This window comes from Nothoprocta perdicaria, unplaced genomic scaffold (assembly GCF_003342845.1).
Source record: "Nothoprocta perdicaria isolate Ctin4 unplaced genomic scaffold, notPer1 scaffold_133, whole genome shotgun sequence".
In the NCBI taxonomy this organism is placed as follows: domain Eukaryota; kingdom Metazoa; phylum Chordata; class Aves; order Tinamiformes; family Tinamidae; genus Nothoprocta; species Nothoprocta perdicaria.
Genome location: NW_020454461.1, coordinates 1,277,533 through 1,298,260, shown reverse-complemented (window position 1 = coordinate 1,298,260; position 20,728 = coordinate 1,277,533). Strand labels below are relative to the sequence as shown.

At 36.3% G+C, this 20,728-nt stretch overlaps 1 protein-coding gene across 1 annotated transcript in view; it reads right to left on the bottom strand.

Moving 5' to 3' along the window:
* Positions 1-20,728, bottom strand: part of CCDC88A (coiled-coil domain containing 88A) — a 77,144-nt gene that overhangs the window by 41,084 nt on the left and 15,332 nt on the right. Inside the window, exons 3-10 of the mRNA XM_026033777.1 lie at positions 18,016-18,124; positions 10,895-10,964; positions 7,271-7,329; positions 6,622-6,705; positions 5,980-6,120; positions 5,007-5,176; positions 1,157-1,238; positions 93-251 (exon numbers count right to left, since the gene is read on the bottom strand). Coding sequence (XP_025889562.1) covers positions 93-251; positions 1,157-1,238; positions 5,007-5,176; positions 5,980-6,120; positions 6,622-6,705; positions 7,271-7,329; positions 10,895-10,964; positions 18,016-18,124 — 874 coding nt within the window. The remainder of the gene's footprint in view (positions 1-92; positions 252-1,156; positions 1,239-5,006; positions 5,177-5,979; positions 6,121-6,621; positions 6,706-7,270; positions 7,330-10,894; positions 10,965-18,015; positions 18,125-20,728) is intronic.

The window sequence follows — 20,728 nt, the reverse complement described above, 5'->3', positions numbered from 1 at the left end:
TCCTAATCTTCACATCGACACAGCAACTTTGAAAAAAGAAAGGCAAACAAAAACAACGCATGTAGTTTATGATTATTTTTCCCTTAATATACCTCCACTCTGGCTTTGTAGAATTCAATATCATGCAGTCTCTCCTTATACCGGCTGACTTCACTTTCAAGCTTGTCSACTCGAATTGCCTTCTCACGAAGGGCATCTAATTCATCTCTATACACTCTGGCAGACCGGGCATCTGAGAGTAAATTCATATTCTAGAAAAAAGAAAAAATATAAAAATAGTGAATTGCATGATCACTTTTTTCCTCCACGCTGGTACAAATATAGATCACTCATCTCTCCCACAAAKATTAAAGTGTTCCAGCACTGCTGTGGTCACAAAAACATGAATATATACTCCAGACATATTTCAAGATTTCGATAATTATTTCATTGATTCAACCTCTATCTTTTAAATATCACTGTTTTTCTGCCTCAGCAGTATGTAAGCACAGAGTAGATGTTTACTTAAAAAGTAATCATATTAAGAACTCATGTAAAAAGCTTTCAGAGCATTGAACTTTGATCATTGTAACTTATTATCAATATAAAAGTGTTTCTTGAATCAGGTTGTTATTCAAACATCTGCCCCTAGTTCTTTAATCTGAACATAGTGAAAGTCTTGACGGGATAAGGACTAGCCTCACCRTGCAAGCCTTTGCACTTTCAATAAAGGGAAAAACATTTCAAGTTCTCTACAAACAAGTTAGTTAATATTACTCCTGAAGTCTTTAAAATGAAACAATCACAACTTATTCCGAGTGAGCTCCATAAAAAGAAAAACAATTGCGACGAAGTAGCCACTGGCAAGAAAAAATACTGGACAATACGTGTTGAAGGAAAATGCTTCCACTTGCATTCCTTTAAATTCTTTTCAAGTTCTTTTAAATCAAAGGTAATGCATAAAGATAACATAAGTTAATTTAGGGAAGGATAAAGGCTGGGCCCATATGTTTTTCCAAGATACCTGACTTGGTGTTTTGCAAGGTCCATACGCTTCAGTCCATTTCTCTACAGATCACAGTAAGAGTAGCAAATTTCTTTGACATAAAATATTCTCAAATGACCCTCACTGACTTCACACACTAGCAGCCAAAGCACAAATTCACCAGACCCATACCTCTTGCTGAAGTCTCTTTAACTCAGCTTCCATCTGTTCAAGTTCTTGCTTACAGTCAAGCAACTGCTCAGTCTTTTCCTCACTTAAAAGAGGAAACACAAAGTTAAACATGGCTACAAAACTGTATTATCTCATCATTTGGCTGTAACAGAAACAGATTTCTGAATATTTCCTTATTGAATCCAAAAATCTCATGAACATGAAATAACATAACTAGTTTTCAGGCTTATGTTTTAAGTATTTTTTAGGTTTTGATCTAAACCTAATCTTTCAATTTTAGTCAAGTTTTTATAAGTCACTTAATTGATGTTCACAAAAATACCCTACTTTTGCAGAACAGAAAGCATTATGTTATTGTGTCAAAAAAAAAAACTTTACACACAAATATTTAATGAGAAATTAACATTTAAAAGTAAATGATGAAAATATTCTTAAAAACTTAATAGAATACAGCTCCTCTAGACATGAGTCACTGATGAATCCTGTTACAGATCATGAAAAAACAAACTAAAAAATCATGTTTATACTTCTGCATTCTTCCTTTTTTCCTCTTACGGTGAAGAAATAAGGTTTTAAAGGTGCCTCTACTCAGAAGAAAGTGGTGCTGGTTAGTAAATCAATGGTATATAATGTAGCCTCTTTAATGAATCTTGCTTTTACAGATACAATGCAGTGGCTGGCCTGTTCTACTCTGAACAAAAAAACAATTTAACACAGAATAGTACAATTCTTACAGGACTTGCTTTTGTATCCTTCTCACTAACATCTATTTCTAAATGCTCAGAAAAAAAAAAAAAAAGAATTATTTACAGAATGACCATGTCCTAGAGAAAAATTGCTTTCCCTCCAAGTGGCAGCATACCTAGTATTTAAAATTCAATTCCATATCAAAACAAAGAGTATTCACTGACGAAAAAAAACATACACAGACTATATAGCTAAGAGTTGTACTGCATACTCAGATATATTTCTATATTATTAAATATGGAATTCAAACATGAAACAGAAGTAGTTAGAGCATAAAATAAAGAGAATTTAATGCACTGAGATGTACAAGGTATTTAAAAGTAATCATAACGGGGAAAAATTCATTTGCTTTAGGCAAAGCCAGAACACCGTTGTTTTTTAAAACGAGACAATCTCACAATAAATGACCTATCTGCAACCATATACTGTTTCAGTAAAACCTCTAGCAGGTCCAGAGCAGATGTCATTTATTCTTCTAGGTATATAGGTATTCTTCTAGGTATTCTTCTAGGTAGATATTTAGAATCCACTCAGAAATACAATTTTATTCCCTATTATATTGTCAGATTACTATGATTTTTCTATTAACATTCATATTGCTATAATATGGTTCTACATAGAAACCAGTAAGACTTAATATAAAGAATTAGGCGTGCAGCTTCCATTCCTGGAGGTACTGTATTATAGTCCTCAAATCAGTTTTCATCCAAAAGGTGGTATACCATGCTGCAAGGAAAACCAATCTTTACAGATGTTTTGTTAAAAAGAAAAAAATTATTGGCCGCAGTACACAGTAAGCCAAAGCTAAAGGTTCACTGCCAAAACGTAGGTTCTAAATATATTAAGCCATTTCCTATCTCGGAATGAATCTAGTATTGCCCTTATAAAAAAGAGCGTTTTATATCAAATGCTATAAACAGAAATTAATTTAACAAAGTCTAGTATCTTAAATATACTGCTACGCCTAAAGGAAATTTATTTACAAATTGAATTCAAAGCGAGTGCAAAATGTGAAATGTTCTGAGCCATCACTGCTGCCCTAATTGCATGCTTCAGCTACAGACTAGAAAGGATTGCATTAAATTATACAGAACATACCAGTGTTCACTGTTTAGGCTATCTATTAACTGTCAATCAAACTAATAACACCAATTTTTTCACTAATTTTCTTGGTGCAGCTGTTTATAGAATATCCTGGGCGGGCTCATTTCAGCAGACACATAATAATACAGACATCAGAAAAAACGAGCCCCATCTTTTTGTCCTCTATTCTTCATCAAGACCAAGATGCAGGGGGGAAGGGGATTCATCGAGTAAATACCAGACACTTGATCCATCCAGCTACCGATGATCTGATCAACAAGCTCTGATAAAGGCAAGCCAGAAGCCTGAAGATCTCGATTTTTTGCTACCTTCAACTCAGTTTAATTTTATGTCCCCTAATTCTGCTCAGTGAAAATTTTCAGTTATGCTGTTTATAAATGAGGTGCAGGTTACTTAGCGTACATATCCAATCTCTTCCAATTTTATATCCATTACTTCAGCTCAAATGGTGTAGACTTCACTGTGCTAAAACAGCATGAGGCTTTGCTTTGCTATAGGGAGAAKAAGATTTTCCCATATTTTTTTTCCTTTAAATAATTCTTTACCACCACTCTAGAGTTATTCCTAGACTACAGAGACAGACAATCTATGTACTCACTACTTACTGAACTAGTTTTTCTTCATCGAATAGAGGGGGAAAAAATGGAAATAAAAAAAAATTTAAAGAGACTTGAACTAGATGGAAGAGGGTAATATTCCCTTTAGCCAAGGGGTTACCACTAGGGGGAGAAGACAGTAGCTCCTATCTGGATAAAYTGGAAATCATAACAAGCCACATCAGATTCCAGCTATGAAATGTATCCACTCTATAAACTACCTGTAGTGCTAAATAACCACCCCTACCAGTACAACTGAAGCTTGTTTCACGCATGCATGTTTGAATTCCTTGCGGCAGCCAGGTTTGCAGGCGAGTTTACAAATGAGTCAGGAGGTCTGGCAGAGGTTGGGTTACGTAATTTTCTGTGTAGACTGGCATGGGAAGAAAGAGGAACACTATGGAGGGGCATAAGCAAGCAAATGCTGTGCAGCTAAGGCATCTTCTATGCAGAAAGATGTGGGAGTGGAAATTTTTGTGGTGCACAAATTATTCCTATTTGAAGTGCGGCACAGACTATGAATAAAGCATCAATGATGATTTCCAACAAAAACAGGTAACCGAGGTACAGTGCAGACAGAGAATCATTACCATACTGCTTCCTTCCAAAAAAAAGAGGTGAGTTTGTCCCAGCTTCTAAATCAGCTGGGATACAGCTCTACTTGCCTACCTCTTGCCATAGTGGAACAACCCCTATACTGTGTGACATGTTCAACCCCATATAGTGTGATAATACGCAGCATATCAGCACTGTATCAGTACCAGCTCTATAGTGTGGTATGTTGAGCACATCACACTGTAATTGCCTCAACTGCAAAGCTACACCATTATAAACATATACAAATATTCATAAACCTTAGTCAGGTATGCATTACTGAYAAAAAACAATATAAGAGGGACAAAGACACTGCTCCAAAACTGGGCATCATATTGTCCATACATATATATATATATATATATCTATAAACAGGCAACATTACATTAGATGAGCTGTGAAGTATTTTTGAAATAGATGACTCATATAAAGCAACGAGCCCATTAACATGTGGAAACTTAATACTGCTCAAAACACATTTAAACAGAAAGTTACAGAGAACAAAATTGCAAGAGAATACCCCATTAGTTCACTCGTTATTATGTTAGCAGTTAAAACTAGAACAGAATTCTTAATTTCTATTAAGGGAACAAAAAGAAAACACCATCTATTTCCACACTGGTCCATAAATATGCTTATATACAACAAATAGGCTTCCCAGAAGGCAGTAACTATAAAAAGATATTTCAAATTGTAATTCAGCATCTGAAAATGTATAGCTTTCTTACAGATTACTATTATTGTTCAACATTATCAGAACTTGAAATCCTTGCAACTCTGGACACACTTTTGCAACCAGGCATACTCACAGCTCTTGCCTAAGCCTTCTTATCTTTGCTTTGGCATCTGCTAGTTCTACTGACAGGTGCTGTCTGCTCTCGGTGCGTTTCATGCCAGGAGATCCACAAGGTGATTGTGCTGCTGATGCATGAGGTAGAAAACGGAGACAGTCCCGTTCCTCTGAGAGCTCTATGATAGTCTAGGAAATTTAAACAAATAGACCAACCAACGGTCTAATTACATTCAGAGAGCCATTTGTATGTCAGAAACTATTATCATTCACAGTGTTAATAAATCAAAATTTAAAATGATAAAAGAAACACTGYTGGAATTCTGCAGCAAAAGCGAAAYCYAGGAGGTCTCTACACCTAAGTAAGTCTTAAAAACTCACAACTATTTAAGATAGTTGTGTTAGTCTTCAACTGGTCAAATCCACATCCACACTCTAAGYCAAAGAAGTTTTCAAAAGGGATTCCTATCTAATTGCTTTGATAAGGGTGCAAGTCTGAGGTCACCAATATGACTCCCAACYCGCAGCTCTTATTAAACACATTTTGTCTCTTTTGATTCTCACACTGTAGCAATGATTGTGCCTAGTGATAAGCTTGTAAAATCTTCTCCTCCTGCTATGAATTCTGCTCCATTTCACTCAAAGCTCTATAATGTAGCTATAGTGTAGATATTATATACTACACTCTCAGGGACTAGCCTTCCAAATGCACTTTACTGTTCAGAAATAAGGGTGAAAGTCATTTAAACTTGTTTCAGGCTCTGATCATATGAAAAAGACAATCTCTCATTATCTGTTCTATTTTATCACAGTATTTAACTGCAGCCCGAATTAATTATGTAACTACTTGAAATAACTTGGCAGCAGTTATGAGTTCTTGCTTAAATCACTAATAGAACATACATTAACTATTAGTTCTGAAAGTGATAAGGCTATCATTTTTTAAAATGCTATCTTATATTTCTCTTAAAAGTAATAAATCACATTCATACCTCTGAGTGCTCATCTCTTTCATCTATAAGTCTTTTTAAATGTAATGCCATATTTTTCAAGAGAGGCTCAACATATTCTTGTGTCAGTACACTAACATCCATCCACTGCAGATCAAACACATTTTCCTGATTATGAGTTACCTATACAGAATAAAATGGAAGAGAAAAATCAGCMTTTCCAAATTATAAGAGTAGAAAAGAAGTAAAGAAAATGAAGTGGAAACTCTATGGCTTAAATATACTAGAAAATGAATGGTAATTTAGAACTGCATATAGCTTCTACCTGAAAAATACTGCCTTGCACACCAGGCAAAAAGAAAGCAAAATGCAACTATGACAAATTATAGCACATATCTCACATGAGATTTGAATTTTATTTGATAAATTATTTCATGCAAGTAATTTTCACTAACCTGAATTTACTGTAATACTAAGAAATTCTTTACGAAGAGCAACATATTATTTTCCTGCTATTAACCACCTTATGAAACAGAACTTAATCACTGAAAAAACAGCAAACAAATACCAGATAAACTAGAATGTGATTTGTGTATTTGCTTTTGAACACACACAATTAACTTTCCAACAATATTCCACTCTTAAAACAATAAACATTTTAAGAATACAAAAATAATACTATACCTCTTGAATATGGGCTGCAACTGCTGCTCTTGTGTCAAAATCCAGACCTTGGATTCTTTCGATAAATTCTTCCTTTTTCTGACACTATAAAAAAAAAGTAAACTTACAAAAATGTTTTACTTCTTAATTCTAACACGTAAAAGATGATACTGAAACCTAAAATASTCTATCATTTTTACGTGATTTAACAATAGGACTCTAATTGTTTTTAAAAAAATCTTTCTTGCCCTCATTTCAGTAACTTTTTCTATTAACACTTTGTTAATGTAGAAAGATGTTACAACTACAGTAATTTGGTATAAACAAAACATGTAGTGGTAATCAAAAACATTGGATAATAATTCATTAATTCAACAAATATAAATTCTTGTTCATATCTTCTGAAAATAACTTCCACAGGCTTTTTTTCAGTGTCCTCCTCCAGTACTCAAGTTGCTTCTAAATTGTTAGGAGCTTATGACAGAATTAGTTTTTCAGTTTAAGTGGCTGAATGATACAAACTTGCTAACAAACTGTTATTTTTATTAGGAAAATGGCTTATTGAAAGTAGGTCACCATTCTATAAAGCCTCAGGTGTTTTGTATAAAACAAAACAGCAGACTTGTAGAACCTGAACCATTCTATATAGATGTTGATATAATAAACTTACCTGAACTGCACAACCAAGTAAAAGCAAGAGTAGTTTTTTTATTTCTTCAGTACCTGGCTCTAGGATGAAAGGAAAAAAAAAAAAAGTAAAAAAGGTGGCTGTAAATAATGGTATGTTCAGAGCTTCTTACACTGACCTTCAGAAAATACCATTTTTCCTGTTTATATAATTTACATTAACTTACACAATAAAATAGAGAAAAAATAAAATCTTTCACTTTTTCACCTTCAAGCTGGCAACTTTTTTTTATAAACAGCTCAACACCCATAGGTAATATTTTGACAAGTACTTTGGACAAATACCATCAAGTTTCAAAAGGAATCTCATATAACTAAAGATATTTATACAAATGCTTGCATTATATGGCTCCTAAGCCGAAGGAATTAGATGACTATATTACTTAAAATATCTCATAAAATTGTATTAGATATTCATCTCTATCTATAAACAGCAAAATGCATCTTGAAATATTGCTGTAAATATCTCGATTTGTTACAAAAGCTTTAAAATTTTCTATTTAGAGATTAGYAAATAACCATCCTGGTAATGCTATACCCACCATACAAGCTTTAACTGTTTCAAACAAACACTGGAAGGAGAGCAGAGCGGCTCAGAGCTGCTGGAATAAAGCTCTGCATGGAGGCGCATCACWCTGCACCACCAAAATAGAGACTACTTAGAAGTGTCTGAGCAGCTTCCATTCTCCAAAATGCTCTGGATTTCTGCCAGTAAGTAGTATCTGTGCTGTCAAACATAACATAGCCAAGTCTACTCAAAATCTGACTTTCATTCTACAGAACTGTGTTCTGAAACATTGCTAGTTACTACTACCGAAACGAACCAGCTCATTCTCAGTTCAAATACCAAACATCCTATCAAAGGTGCTTATTGACCAGACTGACACTGCTTAAGTTTTTCAAAAGCAGGTTTGTCAGGTAGATAGGTTTAAAAGGACATGATCTCAAATGGGAGATTTTCAATCATCAGACTTCCTGTACCCCAAAGAGGGGAGCCATAAAGTCGTTTGTATAGACACAGAAAAGGCCAATGAACATATTTATCAGAAACGTGCTACCTTGGCTAAAGGAGAATTCCTACCTGTCTGCATACCTAAATTTACATAATTTCAGCAGCATATTTTAACAGAAGGAATCCACACAAAAATCTCATATCCTAAATTCATTTAGAGCACTAAATTCAAAAGATGTTTTTTAAAAAGCAATTACTGAGCTTCCTTTGGACATGGAGCACTTCAGCACCTCTGGCTGGCTGTTGAAAATCTACTTGTCTATTGACTCCATGCACCTCCTCTCCCCTGAAGAAACTTGGCAAAACCCTGAACCACCTCAACCATCAACTGTTTCCAGCCCTCCTGTACATTCTTCCTTTCTGTCCATCAGAAACAAGTGAGGCTCATTAGTGTTTCTCTAAACACTCCAACTTGTAGCTTGAATTTTATTCCTATCCTATGGTTTCATCTTCCTTGCACTCTTTTATCCCTTACTTTAATATCCTCCTTGCTTTCCATCCTGCTGATTTGCTCCCTTGGAAACACAAATTTTTGTCTTTAAAGGCTTTAGTCTTCCCTCGTCTCCTCCTCCTTTAAAGAGCATTTGCCTCTTCATTATCTCTTTTTTTTCCCTCCCCTTTCTGCTGTCATTCAATTTAACAGTTACAATCACAGGCTGTAGTTCTTTGCCAGTTTTCTCCTCAAACTGGCTTCCTGCCAATTTGCTCAACAAAACCTTTCTTGCTGAAGCCTCTGAAGACCTCTTTTTAACCAAATCTCAGCCCCAGCATTCGAGCTGCATTTCCCTTGACTTGCCAAGGCCGCTGATATAGTTAAATGTATTTCCTGAAATCCTATCCACGCTCAACTTCTGCATTTTTTCTTCTGGTACTTCTCTACTCATTCTCTTCTCTTTAAGTGTAAAGCAATGCAAAAATTGGGGRAAAAAAAGCAAAAACGGGGAGAAATGCTCTGAGGGTGTGGAGAGCGGGGAAAAAAAAAAAGAATAAAAAGCATAGATGCAGTCTAAGCTTTAGTGGACCAAATTCTCATCACTAACAAAACCTGTAGATTTACAGAGCAGCTCTCTGGAAAGGTCACAGCTTTGATTTTTCTGCACTGGTCAGACACACACAAACCCGAGCAGTGACAGGACAAGGTCCCCTCCAAGTCAGCAGCAGAGTTCTCTCAACTTGCCCAGGAGAAGCTTCTGAAAAGCACCCAGAAGAACAGGTGTATCTTCTGATTCAGAACAAAATCCACAAAGAACTCTGGCAAGACCTTGAAACAGCCTCAAAATACATTGTCCATATTTAAGAACTTTTTCAGTGTGTAGGATATGCTCCAGTAAAATGCTCCTTTCACACAAGTCCTTTATTTTCCACRGGAAAAGGGATGCATATACCCCCGCAGGCTCAAACAGCCAAACCACAAAAGCTACATCTTAAGGAAAACTAAAAATGGCGCTACAAAAATAAAAAATCTTTTTTCTCCTCAATCTGTTTGATCTCTAAGCAAATCCACGAAGTCTTCTGAAAACCTYGAGAAAGTCAGGGCAGGGGGGAAGATAAAAATGGAAAGGTTCTCCTCTTGCGGACTAGAGGAACCACAATCACGCTTCTTGGTACATATGACAGATTATGGTTATCTGCACGTATGAAAACTTAAAAGGCTGTGACCCTGAGAAGAAAAAGCATCAATAATCAAAAGCAGGAAGAAACCAAAACTAAGTCAAGAAACCTAGAGCAGTAGGATACATACTGCTTTCCATTTACCATCTGCAATGCTATGAATCCTGGAACTGAAAAATGAGGTAATATAAAGATGGTTCTTTCCACTCAGGAGAAAAATCCTGTCTCTCACACACTGCTGCATGGCATACACAACATCTTGGGGTTTTTTTTATTTGTTAGTTTTTTTGGAGTTTTTTTAATAAATAAAAAAAGGGGAGAGGAGAGCTGCACAGCCTACTAGAGCAGTTTCCAGTCTCTCTGCTAAATAAATTCTGCCCAACGATGTGGCTTCTGGATTTGAGAGCATGGTGCAGAGGTTCCCCAAAGGTTGGGCAGCATCAGTGGGGTCCACACAGAGCAATTTTCTTCGTCTGAAAAGCGCAGCTCTCCGAGTTGGAAGTAGAGAGGTGGGAGTATGGAGAAGACAGTGTCAGTTCAGGGGAGAAAGAAAGAAACTGCTTTAGGTTTCAGGTAACAATACAAAAGAAGTAAGGGAGTTCTGGGGATGGAAAAACAAGGATAAGGAGTTGGATTGAGATGCAACAAACTGCTTTTTTTCTTCTTTTTCTGTCCAAGCTTTTTCTGTCCAAGGATGGGTCACAGCTAAAGTTGAAGACATCTGGGAATACAACTAGGATCCTAATGACAGCCAGCATTGAAGTTTGAGCAGAATACATCCAATGTTTAATTTTTATCAGCTACTGACCTTTGGTGTGAACACSGAATGAGTTAGTTGCTCTTTTCCCCCTCCTCCTCCCCATTTATTTGCTGAAAGTACTTATACTCTGAAAGGCTCAGTTCCATATAAATGATATTTCTAGTAAAATAGCTACATATTATTACACAAATATCTACTTCCATCTTAGTTAAAAATAAACTTACCAGAAAAAGGATTTTTGCCAATTATTAATACATTTGGCAAAGACATCATGATCAACTGCTGCAAAGTCTCCTATAAAATTAAAATATTAAATCATTTGTATTGAATGAAAACAAACATCAAATACTAACCAACACCTAAACTGACTATCCTGTGAATATCTTTAAAATTACATAGATCTTAATACATACACACTAGACAATTATTTGGGCTCCAATTAAAAAAAAACCATACGTTGCTTCTACAAAAGCTTTGTGGTGTTGGTTGCACAATCATCTCAATATGATCAAGTCTTCTAGTGGCAATGAGCTAGTATACAGATCCTAGGCCAATTTGATCTTCTTTCAGACAATGTAGCACAATTCCTTTCAATTATTAATGTTTATGTTTCTTGTGACAAGCTTACTGATCTGTTTGTTCACTTTGAGTTTCTGCTATACTGTGAAAGACCAACTTCCTCAGAAGCCTCAGAAGCCAAAACYTGCACGTGAAAATTACGACTTGTTAAATGCTGGGATTCCTGGGACAGTGCTGRACATACAATATATCCTATTTGTAGGAGCACGGTGGGAGGTTAGTTTGGGTTAGACCCACACATTCAAGCAGCAGCTCTGCCTATCATGTATTGCATCATTGGATAGTTACTGTCAGTCAGTAGAGGCTGTAAATCAGATCAAATCCCCAGTCTAGACAGAGCCTAATTCTTCTGAAACAGTCTTCCTCCTCCTCCTCCTCCTCTTCCCAGATGTTTTTTCACAGCAGATGCCATTTTATCTGCAGCATTAAAGTCAGGTTTTCTATTTTTCCACAGTGATAGACCATAAAATGCTCATCCCCCTCAAAAGCAATACTATGGAACCAACACACTGTTACACCGCTTTTCAATCAAAAGGCACATCATATGTTACGTGGGACAAATTTTAATTCAACAATTAACAGGTCAAATTATCTCACGATAAACCTGAAAAAATACAATACTTTTTGAAAAATATCTGAAAAATATAATTATACTTGAAAGTTGTGACCAGTTAACAAATATGACATAGAAAATTATGTTTAAATTAGCATTATTAATATATTGCCCTTGCAAACACTTGAAGTTACGCARTTAGATAATAACTTTGACTTACTCAACTAATTATGAATTTCAAACAAACAACAAATCTTGTACATCTGGGATCCTAATAAACAACTGTGACCAATACTGACAAAGGACAAAAGCGAAGCTTCACATCCATCAAGAACAGGAAAATTCTAGGCAGTAGCTACAAGGCCAYCCGCAAGAGTACCACGGCACAGATGCAGCTTAACAAGTGCAGGCAGGGTCACTTTGGGGCTTGGGTGGTGGGGGGAATATGCAGGTAGGGAGGGAGGGAAAGAGGGATTTCCTAATAGCCCAAATAATTACACCATGAAACTGTTCCTACTGCGAGGCAGAGCATGGGAAGAAGAAAACAAGAAATGCAGCCTTTACAGGGTAATGACATTAGCAGCTTTTTTTTTTTTCTAGTCCCACCAGCTTTGACAAGGTGTTAACTCCTCTACGCTAATCAAARCGATTGTTCTCAATGTGTGTTTCTGAAGTGACTGCTTCTGTGTAAAACCTCAAAGTGAGAAACTGTTGTCTCAGAGTTTATATACTTCTTTTACCTTAACTGGTCTCAAGTTGGTGTTACATTAAACCCCCAAGACTCGCCCGAACTTACAGAAGGTTCAGTTCTCCCAAGTGACAACTGTGAGGAAAAATCCTTAGTCTTATATAGCCAGGAAATATATAAGCTAAACGCTCAATTTGGGACCTGGCAATAGTTAGTAAGCCTCTTAGAAAGTAGCGTGTCTGCATTAGAAAGAAAATGTTTATAGGGAAGGGCAAATGAAGATATTTTTTGCATAAATGTTGCAGAAACCCGAAAATTTCCCCATTTTAATATAAGATTTTAATTGCAAATGTCACACTGCAGCACGTTTTGGGGAAGCTATGAATTGGAATGAATTAGTATAAACAATTTAACAGTATAAAGTTTTAAGAGTTTGGATATCCCAATTAAAAAACCCGATCCTTTATCCATTAATAATAATTAATAATCTTAATCTATTAATATCTTATTCCTAAAATAAGACATTAAACTTGTGGTGAATGATRATACCAGAGTCAGCATAACACTCGGTCTTCTTTAGAGATTTTTTTTGCGATCAGTGAAAAATAAAGAATTGTTTTGAAGAATAGAAGGATAGAATACCAMAGTCTCCCTTTAAATTTAGGAAACCAGACAAAACCCAGATCCCAGAAAACCTTACTCTTTTAGCATTAAAAAAAAAAAAAAAGAAAAAGAAAAAAAAAAGTGCTTTAAACTATTTTCATGCCTTCTGGTCTCAAAAAAAATGTATAATGTATAGATAAACACTACTTTAGGATATGAAGTGAGATTAAGGCTTTTTTTTTTAAAAAAAAAACAGGAATAATGCTATACAAAACAAGCAATATAAACTTGTCTTAAGATGATAATATAAAAAGAATCGAATGTGGTTTCTGTTGACTCTTTCATCTTTGCTAAGTTTATTTTCTTCCAAACGAAATGAAAATAACTTTGACAGATTAAATTAACAAGAGTAATTGAATCTTTATTGAGCAAGAACAGCTGCAAACAGAGTGTCAGAGGTACTCATTCAGGTAGTCACCGCCTCTATCAGACAGTGGATTTCACTGCTTGGCCTTCTTGCTTAGTTTGGGTCTGCTTCTCAGGTCAGGATCCAGGGGTTATGGCAGTCATTCCAGCTGTATCCCTGTATCCCCACCAGATACAGCCACACTGCAGCCTACWTCCATCTTACACCCTTTCTCAGACCCTGGTCCTCCCGTTCAGGACATGCAGGAACCACAATGCCTGCTCAGACGGACACCCAAGGCCCTCAGGAGCGACGTTCTGCAGGCTTAGACAGGTACCTCCAGTCGGATTCCACGGCATCCATCAAGCATTAGCTTTCCTGCCTTGCGCAATTCCACAGGTGACACTGAAGTGACCCCTTGTTGAGACCGAATTTGCCATGCTGACTGGCATTAATGAAACCTCTTCCTGGAACTGTCCCCCTGACCTTGAAGAATCTGTCCAACTGATCTATGTGGAAATACACTTCCCACTGCAGCTCACTGCGTGCACATTGCCATCACTAGTGACACCTGAGCAAAAGCAGTTTGGAAAGCTGTAACCTAGATAAATAATGGAATGTGCCCCATTCTTTTTTTTTTTTTTTTAACTAAAACTTAAACTGTTCTAAACATTCTAAAGTCAACAGAAATGACTCTCTCAAACAAAATTTAGAGGTAGAAATCTCTTTTCTTCATTTCAATACTGTATATGCATTCTGATTACAGCCTCATTTGGGAACGATGAGCCACTGGAGAAATCTATCATGACAACTATCCTCAGTACTGGACAGAACACCAGCTTCACTGAGTGTTTCAGATGAATCACACTTTTTCTTTGATCTTTGTTTCAGTTCTCTATAAGTAAAATATGAAAGAATTCTTTCCTTTTTGCGTACTTAAAGGAATCTTTATCTTTTTTTTTTTCCCCTCCCCCAAGAGGGACAGGTAACTTTAGCCCTGTTGTATTTGGGGAAAATATGAATGACTGAATCCTTTACACTTTGCCCTCTCAATTTCAGCCTCCAATGACTGTTAAACTCAGTCCTCTCAAGCCTACCTAATTTATTTTTCCAGCTTATAAGTGAAAATGTATCATCCTTCAAGCCCTTAAAAGTAATCTGTTCTTGAATACTTTAAAATAAAACTTGGTAACTTGGAGTAAAATATTCTATTGCCTCCTGTTTGAGCAACCATAGAAGATGAGACTAATGAAGGGGGATAATTTGAGGAGTTCTGATAGTTCTCACTGCCCCCTCTCCATGCCCAGAGGCAAAGGTTAAATTGCTTTCCATCCATTACTTACAGAACCCTCTGAAATCTGAGAGTTTTATAGCTCCAAGTGATAGTTAGAATGAACAATAACTTCAAGCACTTTGATAAACRTAAAATCTTCAAAAACAAAAAGATAAACATAAAATCTTCAAAAACAAAAAGAAAGTCAGAAAGAAGAGAACGAGAGGGAAATTTCTCTCTCAAATGAGAAATTAATTTTTTTCTTTCTTTTTTTTTAATATATTTTTATAGCACAAAACCTATCAACCACCACAGCAATCTGTTCCACAAAATGGCTTTCCAGAGCACATTCAAGAAACAGACCACTTAGAAATGTTGTCACTTGAGTATATTTTCAAATAAAAACAGAGTAACACCAAGCAAGAACTTGGGACAGAAACAAAGAATGCAGTTTCAGCTAGAAGGGGTAATTTGGAAGACACAGAATGGTGAAATACATTCTGCAAACTGAAATGCTAGTATATTATTGCAATTAACATTTGTGCATAGAAACATCGTATCAAGAAATCATTARCAAGAGGTAAGAATTTGGCTTTGCAAAAAAAGTTATTACCAGTTTCTACTCTGAAATAGTGTCAAAAGAAGACTGTATCATCTTGTGAACTACTAACATGAACTTCATACTAGTTAAAAATAGCATGCACAGTCCYAAGATATAAGAAATTCAGGGTCAGCTTTGATTTTGCAAAACTGCAAAACCTAAGAAATCAAGCTATGGCTGTCAATGTATATTCAGACTTTTCTTTTTAAACGCACGTACACAACCAGAATAATTGCTGGGTTTTTTTTTTCCTCTTATTGTTTGGACCTACTGTCTTCTTCTCCTATTGTTTGACCTTTAAACATTAAAATCCCATCRGAGATGCATCTCTGGAATAAATGCATGTAATAACTCCTCTCATTGTCTGTTACAAGGTATGTTACACTGCATGCAATAACTGATTTCAACTGTCTATTAAACATGTCAATCTAGAGAGAAAACATTAGAATCAGTTAACCATAACCAAAAGCCTAGTCCTACATGTGTAGGGGGAACTCCTACACTAGAGAGAGCATGAGCTTGCTGCTGCTGTATTTCCTGAGCGCTCAGACTTGGCAAAGCTCTATGGTCGCATCCACACAACTCCCTCTGTGCCGCCGTTTAGCACCTTGCCGTGACAGCTGCTCCACCGGCCTCCAGAACCGCACACCACGCTACACGAGGGCTGCTGCACAACCRTCACAAATATTCAATGTACAAAGCTACCAAGTTCTCTCACTGCCTTCCCAGGAGTTGTTTCTATTATCAACCCTTACAAGGCAGAGCAAGGAACCTGTCTGCTGGTATGCTTAATGCCCAAGGTAATGCTCATACTGGTACTTGGTGCTGTTTCTCTCCAAGCACACTCCCAACCCAAACAGCAAAGGTCCAGGCTAAGCTGCCTGTCACAGAGACATCAGTAGAACTAAAGACCAGTAACAGCAAGATAAAGAGTCTCCTGGCACAGATCTCCAAAGAAGCTCTTCAAATTAAGCACAGCCCAATGACAAGCACACTTGCACCTCAACATCCACAACTTCCAAGAAAGCAGAATCCCTTCTGTCTCTGAAAATAAACTTTGATGAAGACACTGCCAGACTTCACTAGTCCTGTCACGGGGCCCATGTTCCTGTCTCTGAAGCAGATCAGGCACACACAGTCCATGCAATCGGAAATCCAGCAGATCCCAGAACAAAGACATTTCTGATTATAATAAGAATTTTGTTTCTRGTTTCCCAACTGAAATAACAGAAGGATGGGGAGAAGAGAGACTAGGGGCACAGAAGTCAGCCATGTGAAATGCTAAATTCATTACAACATCTTTCCCAGACTTTTATCTCCTGCAGCAATCCAACACATACCTGAGGGCACTAATTCCGAGGACACTTGTGAGAAAATGGCACTTGATTTCTCTCATGAGCAACAATGAGTAACATCTTTGCAGTGAATCTCGATGTGAGGTAATTTTTTCCCCACTTCTGCTCAGAACTATAATCAAAGAAGCCACCATATGTAACCTTTAGATACCTCTGTACAAGACAGCAGAGAGACCAACTTTCTAAGCAGCACTGGGACTGCAGCAGACAGCGAAGCCATTTATGGTGCAGAGCATTCATCAAGGGTAATACCTCTTGCTATCTTGTTTCTAGACAAAGACTTCAACCAACATTCAAAGTTACCTATTTGCAAGCTACTCCGCACGTAGTAGAGCAGTAGTAGTGCAGTATTACTGGCTGACACCATGAGGCCAGAGAAGCACAGGGAATATTCTGGATTCAAATCAAGACCACTCTTCTCAGTGTCTGSGCTTCCTGTCACACCAGTTCCTGGGAAACACCAACAGCTGTTCAAGTGCATGAAAGGAAAAGCATTGGGGTCTTAGCAGCCACCTCTTATACCCACATGCAGTAGCTGCCAAGATGCGAGGGACAGGAAGTTTGCAAACACGCAAAGCGTGAGCTAGAAAGCTGTGTAGTGACTGACCGCTGCTGCTCCAGCCCTTACACAACTGGCTGCTAGGTAGACTTGGATTGGTTGGTAAGCCTGCCCTTGAAGTTTGGGAATGGGATATGAGAAAGGAGKGGGAAGGAAGTCAGTGGTGTCAGAAGACAAGGAGGGCAGTTGAAGAAYTGCTGCTCTACTAGGCTACCCTGCATGCAACTTTTTCACCCTCAGAGGAAGAGCACAAGGGCAGACTGGCACTGGTTCAAGTCATGGTTACCCAATTAATCAGTCTGGAGAATCCTCTCTCGTGACATCTYAGTGAGGGCTGGGAATTTTGATTACACTTCCCGGAATAAATTTCAGCCCATTTTTCTTGCAAAGATTAAGTTTCTAAATGAAATGGATGAGTAATGATTTCTTATATACACAAAGCTTGTCTCAATTCATAAAATACCAACACACACTATTTAGTGTACTACCTGCACAATTAAAAAGCACAATATTATATAAACTGACTTCCATTCAAAAAATGATTCTGGAGTTCTCTTTCAGCTGTTGAAGAGTTATGTAAGCAAAAACTTTGACTATGTTTATAAACAAACATGAATCCATACAGGTATAGCAAAATACTCATTTATCTTAACGTTACTTTTAAAACTGTAATTGTAAAATAATTCTTTAAAACAATTCTAGGTAACACATTAGAAATACTTACTTACCTGATAATACGTTTTTATTTGCTTCACCAAAATTGACAAATTTTGAATCCTTAGTGATGCATCATTATTGACTTTTTTGTTTATTCTCTGGCTGGCAGACTTTGGATTGCTGCAAGAATGAAATTAAAAAAATAAACACGCTGAAAATTAATCTTTAAATTTATCTCTAGAAATAATTACATAGTTAATGTGCCAACATAACAATGTCTGTTTTTCTAAAACAAATGATATAGTTAGTGTGCCAGCAAAACAGTTTCTTGTCTTGGTTACTATGCCTTTTTTCCCCCCACAGGCAAATAAGGAATTATSGAAATGACTGCCATAGGCAGGGAGAAATTAACTGAAACATCCATTTCTGATACAGCTAGACAGGTTTGCACCCTTTTAGCTACTAATGCAATATAGAACTGGTAACCTCCGTCAGAAATACAGGAGTTTGGATGTCAGGAGAAGAAAGTTTTGATGGCTGAAGACAGCTCTTCACATCTTTATAAGCAGCCTCATGTCCAAGGGGATACAAAAATCTGAACATGAATATAATGTAAATATTCCACATACTGTACACATTCATAACATAATGTTATCATGATTTATTTTGATGCAACTTACTACTTTGCTTTGGTAGTATGGAATTCTCTCTGTAGAGTTATGATTTCAGGCCAGTTTACATAACTCAGTCACTTAAAAATATTTTTTCGTGTGGCTTTTACAGCTGTGTTTTTTTTTTTTTTTGAGCATTTTTAAGAAAAACACAGCTTTTTTTTTTTTTTTNTTTTTTTTTTTTTTTTTTTTTCTCTCCTCCCTTTTCTCCTCCTGTTACTTGTTTTTTAGGCTATTAAGATTCCAGTATTTGGAAGCATGAGTGGAAACAATACAGAAAAACCACAGATGAGAAAGGAAGCAAGGTTTCAGGTGAACCCCAAGACAGTGATTTTTAAAAGGAAAGCAGCAAGTATAGCATTTTCCTTCCTTGCATCTATGAATATGAATCTAGGAAAATTAGGGCACATTCTTCTGTGAATAATTTGCCTCTTCCCTAAATGCTAATCACTACATTTCTAAGCGTGTTATGAACAACTGAAGTAGTCAGAATAGTCAACATATAGAATAGKTCACACTATGTGATTTAGATATGATCCCAAATTTATAAGTTAGAAAATTCAATCTTTAGCTGCAAATGTAACTAAATGGATTAAAAAATATTACACTTTACAGATTTGCAGAACCCTGAAATCCTTTCCAGACTGAATTCATATGAGTACATAATATATATATATATATCCCCAGGATAAAATCTGCCAACCTGAGAGTATGCAGAGTAGAGTCTCCTACTTTTGCATTTGGATTTCCAAAATGTTGGTTTGGACCCTTAATCTTCACCTTTATTCTTAATGACTATCTTAATGACATCTTAATGACTCCAGGCTTCAACATCATTTGTACAGCTGTATGTTTCATTCGACTCTCCTTTAGCATCATTCAAAAAAGAGTTTATTGTAACAGCTCTTTATTTAGGATCAACAAAATGAGTGTGTAACCACAAGAATTCAAAACACATATGTCAAAAGCTCACTTCAAAAGCTGCAYGAGAAACTTCAGGTATATCTTGTAAGAAAAAAAAAAATGAGCATTTGCACAGCACTAYGTCTAGCACTATGTAACAGTTTATAGACATTAATCTCCACGTTTCAGACAAGCTTTTCCTATCCCAATGCTGCAAATGGGAAATGAACACAGAAAAAAAAATCCTGAATTGCAAAAACAGTAACAAAGATATATGTGGGACRAAGAAAAATACAGGCAACTACAGTWCAAAATTGCTTCGGACCTAGGTTCTTAGTTCCATGCCTTCATCAACACCACTGTTTTTATGTTTCACACTACAATAATTCACTACTGGCACTGGTATACTTGCATATACCAAAAATCAGGCAAATTTACTTTGCATTTTATTGAATAATATGGAAATAAATATTTGAAATCGTTAGGTCACAAATTTTGGAGAATATCAGTAAACACTGARTGGCAATTCCAGGCTTCTTTTGTGATAAAAGAATACCACAATAGGTCAAAATTATTATGTTGCATCAGAAATTTTCATTTCTTTTTTCAGGAAACCACAACCCTCTGCTAGTGAAGACTGTCAATAACTTTAAAAGATCAGGATGTCAGGTTCAGGACAACTTGATACAGAAAACTAATTTGTTTTAATAATATCTAGTAATCTTCAGTTTGTTGAAAGGATTATAGTAACAGTTCCAATAAAACATCAACATCTAAGATGTTCTTAACCTTTTCAGAATGATTTTTAAAATGATTACATCAACAAGAATATTTTCAGTATATTTGAGGCTTAACCCCTTGCACTTGATGATGGATAAAAATAATTAAATATACTACTAAGAAAAATGCCACCAATCATTTTTAATATAATTACGTAGCGTACGATGCTAACTCATCAAAACTAGYCAGAAGCAATGCAAGAGATTTCTTCTGTGTCTTTTCTTGCAGTCTTAGGCTATTATCCTTCAAACAAGGCAGSTAAGCTGCCTCTGGCACCCTCAATAAGCCTTCCCAAAGCCCTACTTATGCTACCTTCTAGTGTGAACAGGACTTCACCACTGCACTAGAGCAATATAACCACATTATAGGAATGCCATGTATCATGCCATTATATCATGTATATTACATATATATTTCTAATCATATTATA